This window comes from Anopheles moucheti, chromosome 2, assembly GCF_943734755.1.
Source record: "Anopheles moucheti chromosome 2, idAnoMoucSN_F20_07, whole genome shotgun sequence".
NCBI classification, from domain to species: Eukaryota; Metazoa; Arthropoda; class Insecta; order Diptera; family Culicidae; genus Anopheles; species Anopheles moucheti.
In genome coordinates, this window is record NC_069140.1 from 70296083 (window position 1) to 70316275 (window position 20193).

General features: G+C 40.6%; 1 protein-coding gene and 1 pseudogene across 3 annotated transcripts; both read right to left on the minus strand.

Annotated features, from left to right (window-relative positions):
• Window positions 1-870: 870 nt before the first annotated feature.
• LOC128298748 (uncharacterized) lies at window positions 871-1867 on the minus strand (annotated as a pseudogene).
• A 5048-nt stretch (window positions 1868-6915) lies between these two features.
• On the minus strand, window positions 6916-20106 carry LOC128302128 (bestrophin-4-like). Of its 3 annotated transcripts, XR_008287369.1 has the most exons (7): window positions 20064-20106; window positions 14673-14929; window positions 11454-11564; window positions 11215-11386; window positions 9788-10678; window positions 7754-8771; window positions 6916-7654 (listed from the first exon to the last, which is right to left on the minus strand). XR_008287369.1 is itself a non-coding variant. In XM_053039028.1 (6 exons), the coding sequence occupies exons 2-6, from the start codon at window positions 14741-14743 to the stop codon at window positions 7902-7904; spliced, it is 2055 nt and encodes a 684-aa protein (XP_052894988.1). In that variant the 5' UTR covers window positions 14744-14929; window positions 20064-20106; the 3' UTR covers window positions 6916-7901. The 3 variants fall into 3 exon arrangements, 2 of the variants coding, with proteins under 2 accessions (XP_052894988.1, XP_052894869.1); XM_053039028.1 differs by having other exon boundaries at window positions 6916-8771; window positions 9848-10678; XM_053038909.1 differs by having other exon boundaries at window positions 6916-8771.
• Window positions 20107-20193: the final 87 nt, after the last annotated feature.

Here is a 20193-nt window from a genome sequence, read left to right on the forward strand (position 1 = left end):
GTTCCACACAACATTGCCAATGCAAAATGCTGGTTGTTCCGCATTAGTTGAAGATGGACTATCCGACTACGTGCTAAAATTGCATATAGTATCTAGTAAATTTACTAGTTTACCCAAACAATTTCTCGAAAAATATCAATTTAAATAAACTTCATTTCGGTCCTGATAATATTTTTTAAAATAACACTTATATAAAATACGTTTTATTTATAACGATGTTTTCTTTGTATATTGACTTTTTTTTATTCAAAACTCTCACTAACCCTTTGAGAGCATAAAATAAAAACTCATAAATTTAAAACATTTTCATTTTAAACATAACCAAACTACACTTTACACCATAGTCATATCTTTTCCCAAACATATCTTCCCAAAGGATAATCTATTCGAAGGGTCGAATTGCTTCAACAAATATGTTCATAGATTCTGTTAAGTGTCTTTTGTACAACCTACTGGGCGGCTCCATTAATGAACTTGGCCTCATTCAGACGAGGCGCTGCGATACGTTGTGCTTTTCTGCTGAGACTGCACTTAGGCCAAACAGTACGATATGGGCCTTCTACACCATGCGCAACGTAGTTTTCAGCGTAACCTACGTATTTCTGATTAAGAGTCATATAACTACCAATGATGTCAAGGTTTGCAAACTGTTTGCCATCCGTTTCTGTCTTCGAGTTGTAGAAAAAAGGCAACTGCATTTCATTGTAATTTGATTTGATGATTGATTTGATGAATAAAGATAATAATGATATTTATTGTCAGTAGATAACGCTTGCCAAGAATAAAATCATTATAGCATTCAATATTAAATCTCCATTTACTGGTTCTTGCAGGATCGGTGTGGTTTTAGTTTTCACGAACTCGCTGGTATCACGAACTCGCTTCAAGTCCATCATGCTTCTCCTGTACTGTCTAGTAAAACTCGTGTAGGAACGAGTAATTGAAAATGTGAAAATGTGTCCTGTAAACGGACAGTAATAAAAATTTATGCGATCTACCACATCAAAATATAAACCTATTGGAAGAGATCCTAAATATTGATATTCAAGTACCTCAATGATATCTTGAGGACAACAAATGATTGATTTGACCTTTGCAGAAACATATTTGTAAACTATTTTGCACTCGCTTATTTATGTTGGGACAACTTGTATGAGGTACACATGTGCTTTTCGTATCAGTATATAAACATTCATCAGAAAGTTTCAAATTATGAATGATTAACACAGCTAATTCTTTAGGAGGAGGAGCATTTAGGACCGGATTGATCCAATCTTCGTGAGCATAAAAATAGACCACAATTGCTGGTTAACCAAAGCTACAATTGCGTCCAGACGTGGACAATCCTGGGAAGCTTTCGATGGATTCCTGGATCCGCTTCGCAGCTGTGACTGATCATTTTGAAAACACATATGTTCGAACTGTAGCCCTTGAACAAGTCACGGGCGTTTTTTCTCGGTTGGGTTCCATTTATTGTTTAATAGAATTGATAGTCCTTGCACCGTGTCAGCCAAATCGATGGATCGATCGATCTGCAAGCATTAAAAATTTAATTATAATCATTTTTGGAAATTAGTGCTGTAGGACGATGGGTGCTTGTTACCTTCAAATGCCATGTCACCGCCCTTTTGTTTACCATATACAAGTATGCTTTTTTATCATGTTAGATTATATCATAATACAAGTTGACAGGTAGGTAGGACGGCAGGTACGATAGCGTCAGCAATGCAATATTGTTGTAAAACGAATCTTCAATGTAGTCGGGATGAATGAAGATGTTACTGATTGTGATGTTGGAACCATCAGACAAGACCACTGTCGTAGGAAGAGCACTGAAACAATCTAATCTCGTAACCTGCCTGTTCATCGTTAAAGAATAAAATGTTGTTTCCTTGATCAATAAGTTTGGATACATGTCTACCTGGTAACGTACCATGGTAAACCCTGCATTGGGATGTAATAGGCATGTAATAATATTACCCTCCGCGGCGGATCAAACGGTAGGCGGTGTAGGGGGTCGCCTAGGGCCCCAACAAATATGTGTAGTAGTAACATTCCACTTTCCATATGCAAAATTTTCCTCTTCCTTTCGAAGAAACTTGGTGAGCGAGAGTGTAAATTGTTCAGATTTTCATCGAAAGATGTTTGCCACAAATTTTTGACGAAATTGTTGTTCAGACTATTAATACGGTTCGATTAGTGTTTTAAGATGTAGAGAAAGACAATTCATTATAGGACTTGTAAATTCAGTTCACCAAGAAAGAAAATCTACAGCATTCCGAATGAGGAACGATGTAACAAAAGAATAAAAACCACTGTAAAGTTTAGCATTACACAAATAACAAAACAATAGCTCATAAAGTATAAAAAGAAGCTAAAAGAAGAGAAAACAACTTGCAATATAAATATAAATATAAAAAAGGTTACTTCAAGGTTAGGTTACCACGGAATTTAAAACAAAATTTAACAAACAGAATGGAAAGAAATTACCATTAAAATTGAAATTTATGTAAAAAACCAGGTAAGATAATTTGTTATAACTTTATTAAAGCCTTAGCTGTCTTCGCTTGACTTGCATAATTGCCAAACTTTTCCAGTAACAAATTAGCTATGTATCATAGGTATAGTACAGTGAAGATTTATGTTCTCGTTGAAACAGATGTGCTTTAAAACACACTTTTATTAATTTCAACTATTCGACAACTTCAATACTAATTCACCTTCTCTTAAGAAAATGAAAACATATTACTTAAGGGGGCACTCCAACTCATTATTGCATCATTTAATTGTTGACGAGTGCAAAGCGATGACATAATGGCAACATGTGTCACCGAACCCTTTTTAATTGTCACGAGGTTCACGTTAATTTCCACTAAGAAATTATGCACTATCCGTGAAATTATCTTTCCCCTCCACAATTACTACTGCTGTAACTGCTGGCAACTGAATGTGCCGAATCTAAAGCCGTGTTTAGCTTTACTGTAGCTGTAATCTGTAGCACAAATGCTTCTTAAAAATAGAACCATGCAGAAAAATAACTATTACATTATTTAATGAAAAAATCATCATGCAGTACTTTGTTTTTAGTATCTTTAATTTCATCTTTTATTAATACATTCCAGATTTACTTGATTGGTGTAACAAAGTACATGTGTGATATTTGCCATTTCACTAATTCGATGTAAAATATTATTTTTTTTATCCGAGAATACGCGAATATCTATTTTTACTTCCAAAGGTACGATACAAGATAACGAAATATGTGTATAAAGAAATAAGATAAAGAAATAGGTGTATAAGAACGGCTGCGATTAGCCGGACATGTTGGAGAAATATCCAACAAACCGAACAGTATCGCCATCTGACGGCATCGAGGCTTCAAAACGAAACACTAACTGTTGTGGTGTGTTTTACTTTTTGCTGCCCTTTCCAGTAGGTTTGCTTCCGTTCGCTGCAGCTCCAGAACCTTTAGCGTTCGTGACCGATATGCGAACTTTAGTGTTTGTAGCGTCCGGCCCACCGACACTCGCCTTCTTCCCGGGTCCTCCTTTTTTGGTCACAATTTTCGAACCCGGTCCAGTAGCTGCCCTGGAGGTGGCGTCACCTTTCCCATGGTTCGATACTCCACCACGTACTCCGGGAGCTTTGGATTTGACATCTTTCCGTTGGTGAAGCGTTGGTTTCTGCTTGTGATCCCCTTGTGCAGGATCATCCGTACGGAAGCCGACCGTTTTTTTCTGCGAAACGGGTACATTGTCACTGACACGATCTTTGCCATCGGCAGTCGGCTGGTTGGTAGATTCGTCGTTGTCATTTCCATTTAGTTTCGTCTGTTGCATCTCATTCGTACTTTTTCCTTTAGTCGAACCCAGTTTAACGGAGTCGTGTTTGGGACCGTGGGATGGACGACCGGTACGCCACGGACGACGGGTAACAGGTCTGGTCGTTGGAGCGATTGCAGATATAATCTGACGAGGAACACAGCTGAAAGAGCTGAAAGAGCTGGACGATTTGGACTCATCCTTCAGGCTCATTTGGTATGCGCAATCGATACAACGAATTTCGCAAATGTGGCACAATCGACACGATTGGGAACAACACGATTGGGAACTTCCATCGACACGATTCGGAACATCCATTGTGTCCAAACCGTTGAAAGATGGCGTTTTTCCATTGGGTTCCGGCCCCAATTCGGACGGGTCGTTGAAGCAGGTTGGCAGCAAAGATTTTGCCAAAGGTTCATCCTTTTGAGTTTTGTCGCCACACTTTGGACAGCAGCACTCGATTGACAGCCACTTCAAACAGGCCTTGCAACGTTCACAACATTTGAAATATTGCGAAAATAAACAGTCGGAAGTAGTCGTGGGATCTTCAATCACAACATCATGCACGACTTGCCGCATCAACGTTATCGTTCCCACCACTTCATTGTCGGCGTCGTGAACGAAAAGTTTCTCTTCCACCGGTGAACCATCTCCGGCAGCGCAATCGAAATCATTTATATACGCGTCCTTCAGATGAAGTACGCCCTTGCAAACGAATCCAGCGGGAATCCGTGAAATCAACACGAATCCTTCAGGTACTTCACTCAACACCATCATGTAAGCTGCTTGGATAGATGGTTGCTTGGATAGTAATGTTATATTTCAATGTTGCTAAAGGTTTATATTAGCTATGGTTGGTTGCTTCGATGGTTGCTTCGATTGTAAACTTCTGAATGATTATTTTTCAATGTCGCCAAAGGTTTATATACATGCAACTTCTTCCGACCTTATTATCGGGTTTCGAGTACAACTAATTAGTTCTTCATGGGATATAAAAACATTATTCACATACAGAATGTGTATTAAGTAATTACAGAATGTGTATATTTTCTATACTCGTATGCTAAGATTGTTTTTATAAGTGGCGGTTCAAACGTTAGGCGGTTTAGGCGGTCGCCTAGGGTCTCGCCGTGTCGGGGACCCCAAAAAATTTGTGAAGTAGTAAAAGGTACAAAGGTACTCCGCGAATTAACAGCAGAGTTAATTTATAAATTGTGCTATAGCACAAAATCTAATTAAAAAGGTAAAAACATTATCGAAAATATCTTCCTTGATTATATAAAACATTTGTTTCTATTTGACTAGCTATATCGGCCCGGTTACACGGCTACGCAAGAGAAGTATGCAGTGCACTCAAACTCCTTCTTCTTTATCGGCACGACATCTTTAGGATGTTGAAGCCTACCATTTCTATTTTTTTTACTTTATTTACCCGTGGGATAGTCAGTGCTGCGTACGGAGGTTTGGTGGTCCAAATGAAATTTTTCCGTGGTCCTGTCTTGTACAAACCGACTGCGCTACCAATACACCATCTGGCCGCCCCGTGAACCCTTATATTCCCTTTCACTTCAACCTATTCATGTATTCTCTTTCTTGAACGGGATTTTCGAGTTAAAGATTTTCATATTTCATATTTCCATTTTTTTTATCTGTTTGTAAATGATCCTACCGTTAGATGCTAGAATAGAAACCATTCTTGTTTTCACTTCCGTAATATTCGCCAGCTATTGCCATTGCGATACTCGTGGAGTGGTATTCTTTTCTCTCACCGATTGTACCGTGAAAATAACCTGCCTGCGTGTTTCGGAACAGTATTGTGGAGGAGTATTGTGTTTAGAATTCCGATTGCCACAATTTTTGCAATTTTGCAAGCCGATAATGATGTTATAACCGACACAATCTGTCAGTGTACTACGACATTCATTCGAACTCTCTTTTCCATTTGATATTACAACCTTATGATTCTTTGAATACCATTTCTGACTTTCTTGATTTTTACTTATTTGAAGCTGGATTGTAGGACCAGCTTATAGACTTTATATCTTCGGAAAAATGGATACACAGATACAGTGGTAACTGGTGCTGGTGGTGATATAGTCGATTCCGATATTGTTTTCGAAGATGATGAAGGCCCTGGCGGACCACTTGAAGAAGATGATTAGGAGCGGCCCAGCGGCGGATCAAACGGTAGGCAGAGTAGACCCCTTCTTACTGCGCTTTTCGCTTTGTCTCATTTCAAGGGTCTCAAGCCCACCCTCTCCCTGCTTCATCGTTTTTAAAATTAGAGGCCCCAACTATAATTCCGCCCTGGGCCTCCAAGCGGATTGATCCTCCACTGATTACCCCGAATATGCAGGTGGTGTTACAGTGTAGCACCGATTTTTTTAACACGATAGTATTACTCGGGTTCGTTGGTTCAGCTAGGAAAGAAATTTTCTTGCAGGTTGTGTCAAATAATGTCCTGTTGCAGGACGCAACAATCGGGAAAAATTCCATACAGAAATTATATGTAAAAAAATGTTGCAACCATTAAGCACTAGAGGTAAAAATGCGCAACGCACCTTTCTTTATCTGGTTGGTTCGGGGAGAAATCAACGCTCCTGCACTCCTCGCTACTGTGAACGTGTTAACACCGAAAAGTTCTCTGAGGTGAAGTTTTTGTTTTCGTTGTGATCGTACTAGGACCAGCTATGAAAAACGTATCCACGTTACAGCAGATGTGCCGTGAATTAAATTGGGTACTTTTGTGTAAAATTGTAAGTTGTCTACGTCATTGTTTAAAGACCGTCTTCGATTCCTTACTGTCTAGTATTTAAGTACTATTTATTAAATAGACCGTCAAGCAAATTACTAATAAATAATAATAGTAAAATTATAAGAAATAGTCAATGACGGCAAGTTTATTTTCTCCATCTGAAGTCCGGTGAATTTACATGACTTTACGTACAATTTTATCCGCTGGAGGTTCAATCGCACACAATTTTTCCCCTTGATTGCTACAACACATTCACGTACAGAGGACGCTACGGACGATAGCTTGTTTAGGGCGGGAAATTGCATTAGCAATTCAAATTGTCACAAATCAGCACATAAAATCATTAGCGTTCTCCAATATTAAAAAAAAGTTTTCAAACACTCGCATTTCTCGTTTGTTCAAAGAAGAACTTTTATTGCGGTTAAAAATTGATGCTCAATATTCGATAGTGATTAATGTAAATATTATAGCATAGCTTGTTAAAAGACTCATGTGTCTTTTATCATTTTCCTTCCTGTGGCGGCACTTTTAAAGAGCGCCCAACTGCTAAAACTAAATAGTTTACACGTGAGCAATTACTAAAATATACGACTTTTCATAGCTTAGCTGCTGATTGGCCGTCCATTTGGCCACCACATTCGAGCATCTAACATGTTCCGAAAGGCTAATACAGTTAAGGCGCATGTGTTTGCGTAGGCCACAATGTTCTCACTTATACGAGCTGCGGAAACTTTGCATCAACAATAAGGCAACCTAAAATGCAACACCTGCAATCGTTGCAAGCACGTTGTGCGTAATCTGGCTAGCCTAGGGCTTCTTTTTAGTACAATTACCGCTGGGTAATAGCAAAATACTGCTGCAAATAAAACACTTTCATCACATTCGTGGATAATCAGCGCGTACGATTATCGATTATTGAGATACAGGATGTGAACTTACAGCTCTCTAACAGCCGCTGCTACTTATTCTTCCTCTTTACACCATCATTTTTCATCATTATCACCACCAGTAAAAGCTTAGAGTACTAATGGAACGTATTGGTACAATATTAGCTTCCTTAGTTTTGTACGACTATCTGGTTGAAGTGAGGGCGAAAAGTGTGTGAGTGAGAGAGATTAGTGATTCGTTTCTTTTTCTTTTTGTTGGATGTGTGCCATACGAGATTTGTGCATACCGAGCCAGATGATGGATGATCGTTCTCAATTCCAATTCCATCCGCGTACGGGAAGATGCACTATACGGTGCTAGATCTGCTACCTATCGGCACTACCCTCCTTCACGTTGACAACGATGATGTTTTCGTCTGCATCGGACACGTAGAATCATAACGTCGTATCGACATTGCTGTTACTGTCCGACGTCGGACCATCGGGCGTGTTTTGCGAGGCTTTCTTTTCCGAACCTTCCAAATCACCCGTGCTCTTGGTAAGCTCATCGAGCAGCATATCGGCATCGATCAGTCCCAGTACAGCCTGCTTGCTAATCGAACGTGCCAGCATGCGTGTCTTTCGTTCCAGCTGTTCCTTTTCCGTTTCTTCGTTCGCAAACGTTGTAGTCACACGGTCCGTTTCATCGACCATACCACGGAGCGCCGTTGAGGATGCAACCATCGGGACGGCATCCGGATCGGTAGGACTCAGTGGCACATAATTGTGTTCGAATCTGCCCGTTTCCGGTGCCGAGGCCGAAAGCAACGTGTCCGGGCCGGGCGGTGTCAGCTGCGTATGGAATCCATGGGCCACGGAGGATTGAGTACGGTTGTAAGCTTGTTGCGGCACATCGACCGGTTCGCTAGGCTTGGGTGGACCATGCTCGAACAAACTGGCCGCCGTTGGCCGAGAATCATTGTTGCCCTGCATCGATGTGATGGTTAATTGTTCGTCCACCTCTTCGATCACTTGGTCCGTGATGCGCATGCTACCCATTGCCCTGTCGGGTATTCGGCCACCGGCGAGATTCGTCGAACTGGCCGAACCAGGAAATTTGAACGGCACCGATCCAGCCGCATCCGGTGTCGCACTGTTCGGGCGACTCGATTCGTCCTTGCTGAAAAATCGCTTCAGCGCTGAGGTAACAGTGTTGACACGGGACATCGTACCAGCCACACTAGCCAGACTAGTGGCCGAGCTGCCGCCACGATAGATGGGTTTCTCGGACGTATTAAAGTGTATACCGCTTACGTTATCGTCCATCTGCAAAGCGAACAAAATTTTGTAAGTGAATGCATCTATCCAGCGACACTGTTCCACAAAGGGGACATTTTTCGAAACTGATTGTGAAATGACATTCAGAAGCTATGACAGCAAACAAGGTGGAACATTTCTAAACAATTCCTTTTGAAAAATTAAAGTGTTCAATCGTACAAATAGAATCTGGTTGCACTAAAAATTATGAAGCCACCCTAAAATAATTGTACAAGCTGTTCCATTGTTCCTGGTAATGCTGTCTTCAGCTGTTTAGAAACATTTCACAATGTTTTCGAAGGAAGCCGCTTTTAGAAATAGTCAGTAGACAAATGTTAGTGCCAGGATATCTAGGTATTACTTTTAGAAACGATCAACTGTGACCGTGTTCACTATGCTTCTAAGGAATAGATGTATAGGACAGGTGATTGCAGAAAGAAACTTATGTCACGTTGGTTGTTTAGTAGATAGTTGATCTTGAATCCTTACATCATATATGTATTATTATTTAAAATTTAGACAAGAAGATCTGTTCTAATTAATTGTAGCCGACATATCGGTCGTTAAGAAGAGTTAGATTCGATTAATTGCAGTAGTTAAACTATTAGTACCGTTGTCGTTAGTACCTCTTGCCATCGTGCAGTGACATAAGCAACCTTCTGCACGAGGAACTATCGAATTCCTTTCCGGATTAGTAAGCGAGTGCAATCGAATTAGGGTGCATCCGTACGATCTATCGTTCGAACGATCGTTCGGAAATTTCTTACGAGCATAACATTTTTGAGGGCCGCCATTCATTGTTCGTGCCAACGGGCTTGGGCTGTGGTGAGAGAGTGATAGCTACCGAACGGTAACCGATAACCGCCATCTGTACGATACTTGATCAGGAAAAAGAGACTATAAAGTGCCATCACCGAGGTAATTAAATTGAAACCCCGCTGCTCAGAATTTAGTACCATATGTTTAGAGTACATAGGCGTCATAATAAGATGGAATAATCGAGACAATCGCACTCGTTTGCTAACCTCATCGTCGTTGGGATTCGCGGGGAAGTTATACTCAACCGCTTGGTTCTGTTTACCGACCATTTCATCGATGCGGACGGCCGTTGGCACTACCGGGATGACTTCGGCCTCCCTCTTCTTCACCACGATGTCGGCTGTCGAGGGTTGCGGTGGTTCCTCGCGAATTTCGGCCGACGCTACCGTGTGCGGCAACTCGGTCGGGAAGATCTCGTCCCAGTACTGATCCTTTAGCAGTTCGGGATGTTCGTGATGCATCTCGTCCACGATCAGATAGGACACCTGCAGGTTCCGATCGACCATCCAGTTAACCTCGAAATCGTCATCGTCCTCGCCGAACGGATTGATCAGCGATTCGGCCACCTTCAGCCAGCCCATGTAGAAGAAAAACTGCAACGTGGTGAAGATCGGGAAGTACTGATCTATCTTGTTCACCACGCCCTCGCCAAGCTCCTTCGTTTCTACCCACTGCTGACCCATAACCGAGGTAAGGAAGTAGCTGTACACGGCAAGCGTTACCACCTGCGTGTACACAAGCGGCACACTGATCGTGTCGTACGAGATCAACAGCCCACACTGGCCGCGAAACTTGTTCAGCTCGTCGATGATCGTTTTGGATGCGAAATCATCCCTGCAGCGACCCTCCTTACGGGCACGGGTCACAATGCTTGCCGCCCATACGATCGGTAACCAGTGCTTCGAGTGACGCGGAAACTTCTGATTCAAATGGGACATGATGGTATGTTCGTTTTCGTTCAACAGACCGGCCTCCACCAGATGCTCAATGGTCGGGAAGCGTTTCTTCACACGCGGTGAAATGTTCGTCAACACCATCGTGAGACAGAGACAGACGTAGCGCATGATTGTACGTCGCATTACACGACCCCGTTCGTCCTGAAATCAGTGAAAAAATGTACAAACGTTACTACTATCGACCGTTAATCTCAGCCAGAACTGACCGTATTTGTTCTCCCTGATCGGTATGTCAATATTTAACCAAAATTAACGAGACATTGGCCGACCTGACACTAATATACCGCGATAACATCAAATCGTAATCGGATACGCCGCCTTAGTGTTTTTTCGCTAATGACGCCGACCGTTTCGCTTCTGTCCCGAGAGTTCTTCGCCCTACGCACAATGGACTAAAGCTAATCGGTTTCTAATCGTAGGGAGGATTCTGTTACTGGTTGAAACTAATATTATCCTCGGCACAGCTATTTGGGCACATCACAATCGAATCAACCGGAAACCGGATTCAAATGAACAAACATCAGCAACGGCGAGACAACCCGTGCCGTGGAGGTGGAAGCGTAAATTATTGATTTGACACCCAACGCAAGGGGTACGGAAAGAATAATAACGTGGCGCCCGCAGGACTGTAGGAAATCTTTCCTTTGCACGTTTCACCCCGTCCTGCGCAACCTTACCTGACCGTGAATGTTGGCACTGACAAAGACGGCAATAGGGTCCGGCCAAGGAATGCTTGTGTACTGGTTCCACCAGCGCGTCATTACGATGGTGACGTAGAAACCAAGCACGAAGGAAAGCGGAATCAGATTGCTGTACGTAGCGCAGTACTTGACGATTTCCTCGAATATCCTAAAACGACAACAATGGAGCAGATGAATGATGCGTGGCGATGATGTTGGTGGCACCAATACTGTACCGTTTTTGATCCTCTGACAATCCGAGCCGGTAGGTAACGTTGAGCACGTAGTATAGAAGCAGGAAGCACGTTAAGTCCAGCCATACTAGTTTGTAGATACTACCGCGCCATCTGTAAGTGAAGGCAGAAGGGAAGAAAATGTTTTAATGACCTATATTTTATTGCACGCTGATGTTGGATGTCGTCTAGATTGGTTATAGTAAGTAATCTCTTAAAAAAAAAATACATAATCTCTAACAGACATTCGTCTTATGAAAATTATCGATACGGAAGAATAATTTAAAAAAAAAGTACATAAGGCTTTCTAAATACCTTGAGCATGGTAGTGTTGTGTAGAGCATGTTTAAAGAAAACATAATGCAACATATCGACATATCCATACATATCATTTGCGATCTGATGCTTCAACGATCACCGATTTTACCGTTGCTTCGGATATGCTTTTTACCATCGATCTATCAATTCAACTTCGCGATGCTTTAGGAATGAAAGTATATTTTATTCTGAATACCTGTTACGCATACGCATTTTTTCAATTCCGAGCAGCTTTAGCGTGTTGAGACAAACATTAATTTAATTGTTTTGTTCAAAATTAAAAAGGTAAATTAAATTCACCTGAAAAAGATTAACACAATAATTTTTATAGTTTTCTCCTAACTTATTCCTCAGGTTACAGAGCATATTGTTATAAGAAATAAAATTGTTTGTTTCGCTCATATTTACTTGCGCTTAAAACATTCAACCAATTTGAAAATGAGAAAACATTGTTCCGCTCTGTCTAGTGTCGTTCATATATTAAATGATTAATTTTAGAATTATCTAAACGCATATTTGATGTCGTGCGTTGCTGGATTATCCTTAAAAGTATCAGTAAAACAATCACTTTCATCTGGTGCATGGTCCGTACGTCCCGTCAGTATGAACAAGTGTAATTTCCGCGCGAGTTTCGCGTGTGACATAATGGAAAACACACGATAGCAACCCTCAACATTTTCCCATACTTCGAAGGTCTTGGTTTAAAGCAAGCGAACTGACCATGGAACCGGTTTGGTCGAAAAACCGGCATATGAATCAACCCGCACACGACGAATAAAGGCAAAGTTTGCGTTGATTGTGAGAGCCGGTGCTGCTACAAATGACCAATCAAGAAAGCAACAACTCTGCGAAGTTAGTTCGGGGGAAGTGGCCGAGGTTGAAATAAAATGTCGGTTTCATTCAATCAGTTTAGCGGATCGTTTGAAAGAGGAGTGCCAATAAAAATAGAGATGAGAATTTAAATTTTAATCAGCTCAGCATAAAACATGCTGGATCTCAATGATTGGTAAAACCCCTTATCGGTAGGCTAAATCAGTCATCTTCTACATCAAAAATCAGTCAAAAATCTTCTATAACAGTTCGCCAGTTTTGAATGACATACATAATATCACTCATGTTGTTACGCTACGTTTTTAAGCCGGAATTTCCAAACAGCATCTTTTTCTTCGGTAAAAAGGAAATGCTTCCCTCGACTGTTGTGGAAGTGTTACGCGTCGCGCTTACGGCAATTGTAGCTTGAACTTGAAAATGTTTATTGTTTATATGCAACCTTGTTGATAATGGTTACAACAAGTCTGAATCAAGTGCTGGTGGCAGTCCCCAACATACGCTATTATAGCGAATCGTTATAGCCCGGGAAAAATCCGCGTATCTTGAATTTCCGCGTAAATCGAATGTTGATGGAATTTCGTTTAAACTTCAAAATCGTAGCGCCGATTTTCTTCTCTGTACCTGATTTATCCAACAAATCAGACGACTTTTTAAACATAAAATAACAAATTTAAAAGAAGAAAATGTTTATAGTATAACAAGAGTATATCCATTCAAACTGGACCAGTTATAATAACAACAGATGCAAATAATAGAGTACATAATTAAATTAAACATATTTGTAAATTTAATATTTGTAATTGTTATATTTGCTATCCTTTCTTCTTTCCTTTTCCTGTATTATTGTTAAAAGTAATTAAACTTTGGCAGCAATGAATAATCTCAATATTGGAATGTTAAAAAAAAGGTAAAAAATTGAACCAAAATATATGCATGAATCTACATATTAATTTTAATCGGTTTAAAATAATCTAATGTGTTGTTTTAACATCCATGTAGCAAAGTAAGTGTATTTTAATTAAAAAACTTGAAAAAAATGATTACAACAAAACATAAAATTATGAAACAGCTTTTGTAATCATTATCTTTGTATGATTCATACATAGACAAATTCCTAACGTCTTATATGTTACGTTGAAATTCGGGCAAAAAAACAACGAAATAACTTCTCCTGATAAGACACTTGATGAAAGATAATACAACACACTTTCAAGCAGCAACTGTCTCCTGCAAGTCTGTTTTCATTAAATAAGTTTATTTTCAATTGCTCTGTAACTCACGCTTGCTTAGTCATTGATAAGCTCACTTAAATTTGAAAACATTAAAAGGAAAGTTAGCAACGTCCGTAACGGTCCTTTGTACATTTTATGATATACTATTAATATGAGTAAATAAGGAATACAGCTGTAATTGAAATATGCTAATTTTACAATAAGCGCATCCAACCTATTTACTGAGTTGACATTATGATGTAAGAATTAGTCGGTGGAGCACCGGCGATGTGCTCGGGTCCTATTCCACGTCATGAAGCATTAATTATGCCTGTCTGCACATTCGCTTGACGCGTATGGTAACATTATGCAGATAAACTTCACATTGCAGCCTCCGTGCTAACGGCCTGTGCTTATCAATGCAACCTATAAAAGGATGAATTTTATTTTCCAACACGTAACACACCCATCCGATTGAATCGTAAGAATTGACGCTGATGCTGTTGGACGAAGATAGTAGCACAAGTGAGGTAATATATTTTCACACCTCCACCATAGAGAAATCTCAGAAAAACGAGTTAGAAAACCAAGGTGAGTAAGCGTGTCAGGGTGATAATTGGACAAGAAGTCAACACCGGTGGATTCTCAAATCTCAAAGTGTTTGCGGTTAAAACTTTGTCATTAGAACCTCAAAATGTGCCGCGGCGAAGAAGTGAAGGTAAAAGACACGATTTGATTGAGCACCTACATAAGCGGAACATAGTGTTGATTTTGTGATAAACGAATTACATTGATAAGGAGTATCTTCTTGCTACGTTCTACTGGTTTCTAACACTGCGTGCTGTGTTCCCCGTACACTTACCTCACGAGCAGCTTCAGGAAGCAACCGAAACCACGGCAGGTGGCCACCTCTGCTGTATAAGTTACCGTCATGGTGGGGAAGTTATTACACCTTAATACCTTATATTACTTTACACACTAGTAAACACTCTCCGGAGTGTGAAAACAATTGACACAAGCTTGCGGCACTTTTGCGATCGCGACACTAAGGCGAGATCAATTCACTGGTATCCGTTAATTACATTTCTTTACAGTTGTGTGGTTACGTTCCTTCTTTTGCTGTTGTTTGGATAGAAAATGTATGTTAAATATCGATTATGTTCACCTCGATGTATTGACTTATTAAATCACTCATAGCATATCGTCCCGCACACAATTCACTCGTTTCCTTTCCAAACTGTCTGAACGTATGAATCAACTCACACGAGAAGTGAACGCACTGCTGGACCTTATTCGTCTGTGGCAGTCTACGAATACGACACACATCCGGGGCGACGTTCATGTGACTGACCATTTTGGTGTTCCATCACCAACATACCGATTCACCACTAGCATTACCCTTCGCTCTAGTCATCCTTTTCCAATGGAGCGTGATAACCTTATTTAAACAAAAAGACGGTGCCAAATTTACGAACACACTAAAACAGGTCGAATGATTCGCAGAGGTGCGACACAGGCCCGAAACAGAAGAGTATTTATTATCCCCTGTGGCTTGAGACGTCAATCAAATGAGACTTTAATTAAAAGGTGCGGCTTGTAGAGGAATTTCGAAAGACATACTGTATTATGTTGCTGTTGAAGAAGTGTCTTCCTCAAAGTTACACCCATTTGATATCGTTAATGTAGCATTTTTAAAAACGATGTTATATTATTGTGTCACACAGATAACCCAACCGCCACCATCCTAGCAGTTCTTCATTAACGGCACAACAACCTCAAAGGGTCTAATAATAAGTACTGCCATTTTTGGCTTTTTTTTTGCTTTATTTACCCGTAGCCGGATAGCCAGTCCTTCGTACGGAGGATTGGTCCGAATTAGATTTTGAACCGGTTCTGTCGTGTGCATACCAATACGCCACCGCCCCTACATGCTAACTGAAAATGCTAATATAATGCTGAGGCCATGACCAGACCTGAATGATAAGCAAAATTCGCAAAAACAGCTATTTCCTCCTAATATTTCTCAAACATTTTAACACTATTAGGGCCTCGTACGCCTTTGTCGAAGCTATTCAGCATAGGTTTGGTTTTGGGAGACCCTTTCAGACACCTCCATTTCTCGGAGTCTAATTTGTTTAGTACGCTCACGCATAAATAGCCCAATGAATGGAACCTCGACACAAACGTTTTATGTTTTTGGGCTTTTTTTCTTCGTTTATCGTATTCTTACCATTCATCTTACCATGACCTCAATCCAAACGCGAGCCAAATTGTTGTATCGCCGATGGCACAACCGTTCACCCTTGAAAGGGTTCCACCAAAGACTGAAACAGAAATGACGTGCTCTTACACTTGGATATGCACAATGTTGAAGTTAATATAAATTGAATCTCTCGATTAAGGCTAAATAACATGGAACCCAATCTCGAATCCACTGCGGTAGCACCCACGTGCCAATAAATTGTCTGGAATGGGGGAAAAAAAACCACAAGGAAACTGCAATACGCACGGATGAGTACACTATTAAATGATAATGATTATTCATCAAAATTTTCCCTCCCCGTTTTCCACCCCACGATCAGGCAAGAGTGAGTGCGTAATTTTTCCAACTAGCCAACCTTTTTATTTGCTGCTATAAAAATTGTTCACGTTAGCTTCTTCTTGTTCCATTTTCCTTCGCTTCATTTTGACTGGCGGTTCGTGAAAAGCGTCACATAGGAGAAACCGTTGATGATGTTGATGATGATGACCAGCCACAAGCACACTTCTCACGGGTAAATAACATACACTGCCATACGTCTACTTGGTGCTCTGTCATTTCACTACGACAGTGTGATTTTGCCTTCAATGCAAAATCATGTAGCTATGGAGAAGCTTCATCGCGTCACATGTGGGACACAACGTTCTATTTGTCACAATTTTCACAAAAATATCATCATCATCCCTCTGGCTGGCGTTGATTGCGACCCCAACGAACCCCTCCAGCGAGCGTCACTGATCGCGTTTTTGTGAACGCTCCACAGAGTTCAAGGTCTTTTCGAGGGGGGGTTGGTTTTTTTCTTTGTTATATTGCTAAGGGACGAGAGAATTAATCAATTCCGCTCAAAAGCATGGACGTCGAAGCTTATGTGTGGCTTCACACGCGAATTAACGCTATGTTTGAGCGGATGCCCCCAAAAAGAAATATACTGCGGACGTTTAATAGTAAACAGTAGCAAAATGCATCTTAAACTAAGTTTGTTTCCTTCCTTACTAAAGCTAACATACGGTTTAGTCGTTCTTTTTGAACGCATAAAAATAAATAAAGCTAATGCGGTTGGAATTAGGTTTTTTTTATGATGCCTTATGCAGCAATATGCAGCAGCATGATGCACATTTTTCACAAAAGCAGAACATTGGCGGAATTTATTAGAACGTGTGTTCACCGTTTCTCTCTTTCTCTCCCTCCTTTCGACAGGCAATGTGCATCGCATCGTACTAGATGAGAACGGCAATGTCGTTGCTATGGGAATTTCGCCTTGGTCTGTCGTACTTGTTTTAATTATGGCTGGAAATAATTATCAACAATTCACTTCTCTGTTCACATTCACAACCAGCGATACACAACCGTGTCGTGATCATTTAAAAAGAAACAGTTTCGTCCAGTGATCAGATGTTAGCATAAATTATAACTTTGTTACTGTAAATGTTGCAACTTACCGATTGTTGTAAAACGAAAATGATTGTGGAAATTTTCGTTCACTTGAGTGCAGCATAAGACATACTTATAAGATAAGCAAATTATTTTTTTCTGTTATCCATCCCAGTTTTAACGCCACTACTACATGCATCACAATAACGTAGAACTACTTTGCTTTTCTGCTGCTCGTGAACTCATTCAATTCCAACCATAAAGAACGGTTCAATATTAGCAAAGGATGTAGCGCCAATAAAGAAGAACTGAATACAGAACTAATTTCTTATCACGATTGTCTGTTCGATTATTTTATTACAAATATTTAAGTTAAATTGATCGTAATAAGATTGCAATTGGTCGTAAACGTATAAAACATTATAATCGTAATTTATTTCTAATTTTTTTTATAAGAGCTACAAATTTGGAAGCAGTAATCAATCGTCAGCCGGATGCAACCAATACAGAATGATTCGGAAATCACTTACCATTTCAAAATCTTGACTGGAGCTGTCTCTTTTCTTACAGATATTGCTAATAAAAAAGTCAGCAACATTTCAACAACTTATAGCATTTACAGAATAATTAGGATACTGTGGAATTCTACTGGAATTAGGATACTGAGGGATTTTAATGAATAATCTAGATATGATAATGTCTATTAATTAATTCGTTCACCGAGAACGGTGTAACGAAGATGTTGAGACACACAATTCAGTTGGCTTCGAGCGGGACGTTAGCACCGTACAAAATATTACAGCGAATACCGGGTAGCATTTGACGGCGTGGAACAACAAAAGATAGCCAATTATTTAGTGACTGATCATCAATGGTAGTAGTCCTGCTATAAATAAAAATCTGAGCCCTCTAGCGTCTAACTTCATAATAATTAGCCATAAGATCATAATATAGTTTTCATATCAATACCAGTTTTTCATTTTCCTGGAAAGCAACTTAGCAATTAATACAAATTTTGATTTTTAAGATTGATTGCACTATTGTATGCAATAATCTCACGTACTAAATGCCACTTCAAGCTAGCTAATGAACTGTTCGACCACCGCCAAGCACCGTTTTGTGGCAGTTTTCTTGAACCATTACGATAATGTCGCACGCTTTGTATGCATCATTTAAACCCCCCAGTCTACTGACATGAACAGCACTGCGTGCACACTTCTTTGCACTGCATTCGGTGCATCGACGCAAATTGTACAAACTTGGAGGGTGGGTTACTACTGCAAAAGTACTAAACAGTTTTTGACATTTTTGAAAACCTAACTCATTAAACGAAAGCTAAACCGATTAAAGCAACGTTGGCAAGGCACGCTTCGTTAATTTTGCACCCTAGCTACATGAAGCGGACGAAGTTTTACGCTTGGCAGTGTATGAAGCTATGTTTATTTATAAAAAAAACATATCATCCCATCCTTCTCAGCCTTTAGACAGACTGCTGGACGGCGGCTGAAACATCTCACAAAGGGAACCTCATTTGCTCGTCTCATCAGCATTGGGTATGATGGTTTGTGCGAAAGCGTTTGCAATAAAAATGGAAACATGCCACTTTTATGACACGATTGCTTCGATGCAGTTTCTTTTTTCGAAGCGAAGCGTGTTGGCTTTGTACTGTATCCCCGGAGGGTGCGTTTGTTGAAAGCAGCGCATATTTCGGCTTTTTGCTAAGAATAAGGAATTTTGCTTGATCTACCTGAGAGAACAACATTCCTCCCGGGTAACGGATGAAGCTCGAGATTCAAGAAAGACCAAGATTGTCATCGGAACAAATTACTGCATTCCACATGAACAAAACCCCAAAATTCTGGCGAAAATAACCTTCTTGTATCACTTTTACGACCATTCTGCTTGAACTCGAGAGATTGGCAAACGCTAACCAACGCGTAGACACCGCCGCGTCCAAGCGAAACCAGCGACTCATCATGGCGCAACGAACGTGCGAGCGGCATTTGACTTCCTCCCGGGATACCGGTTTTGCCGAATTTTATTGCGTCAAAAATTCTGACCCCTTCTCTTTTTTCGGGAAGCGGTTAGGCTACGCTGATGTCATCGTACCGGACGCTTCCGCTGCCGGGCACTACAGTTGTTCTTCCGTTTGCAATCGCCACTTTTGATCACGTGCAAACATTTATCACTGCACCGATATCTTTCACCACCGTTGTTTATTTACACACTTGCTTTTATCGTGGCAAGTAAAATCACAGTTCACACAATTCTAGTCACAAAACCCGAATCCCGGTAATCAGGAACCAACGGTATGATAATTCTATCAAGATTCTGCAAACCAAACCCCACACACGCACGTAAGCACACCGCTGTTTTGTGGGCTGGATTAAATAGCAACAATTATTATCGTACCTAAGCAAACCACTTCACCATCGCACAAATCCAAGCGTGCTGCGAGCGGCACCGAGATTCCGACAGTTCGATCAGATTACAGCACACTTGAGTTGGACAGATTTTTTCTGTTGTGATATTACAAATGCTAAAACGGGCACAACCGATCAACACAAACAATACGCAATGATGCAGAACGCTGCACTTCGCGGCGACCTTCCGTAACTTTACCTTTTGTACCCTAGTGACGCGCCGTTACCACCCGATATGAGTGCTGAATGCCGAATGATTGCGGTAAAACCACTTGCCACGAAATGGGTGCCGCGAACCGCGGGTTTTGTTTATTTTCCCCTTGAGTTCA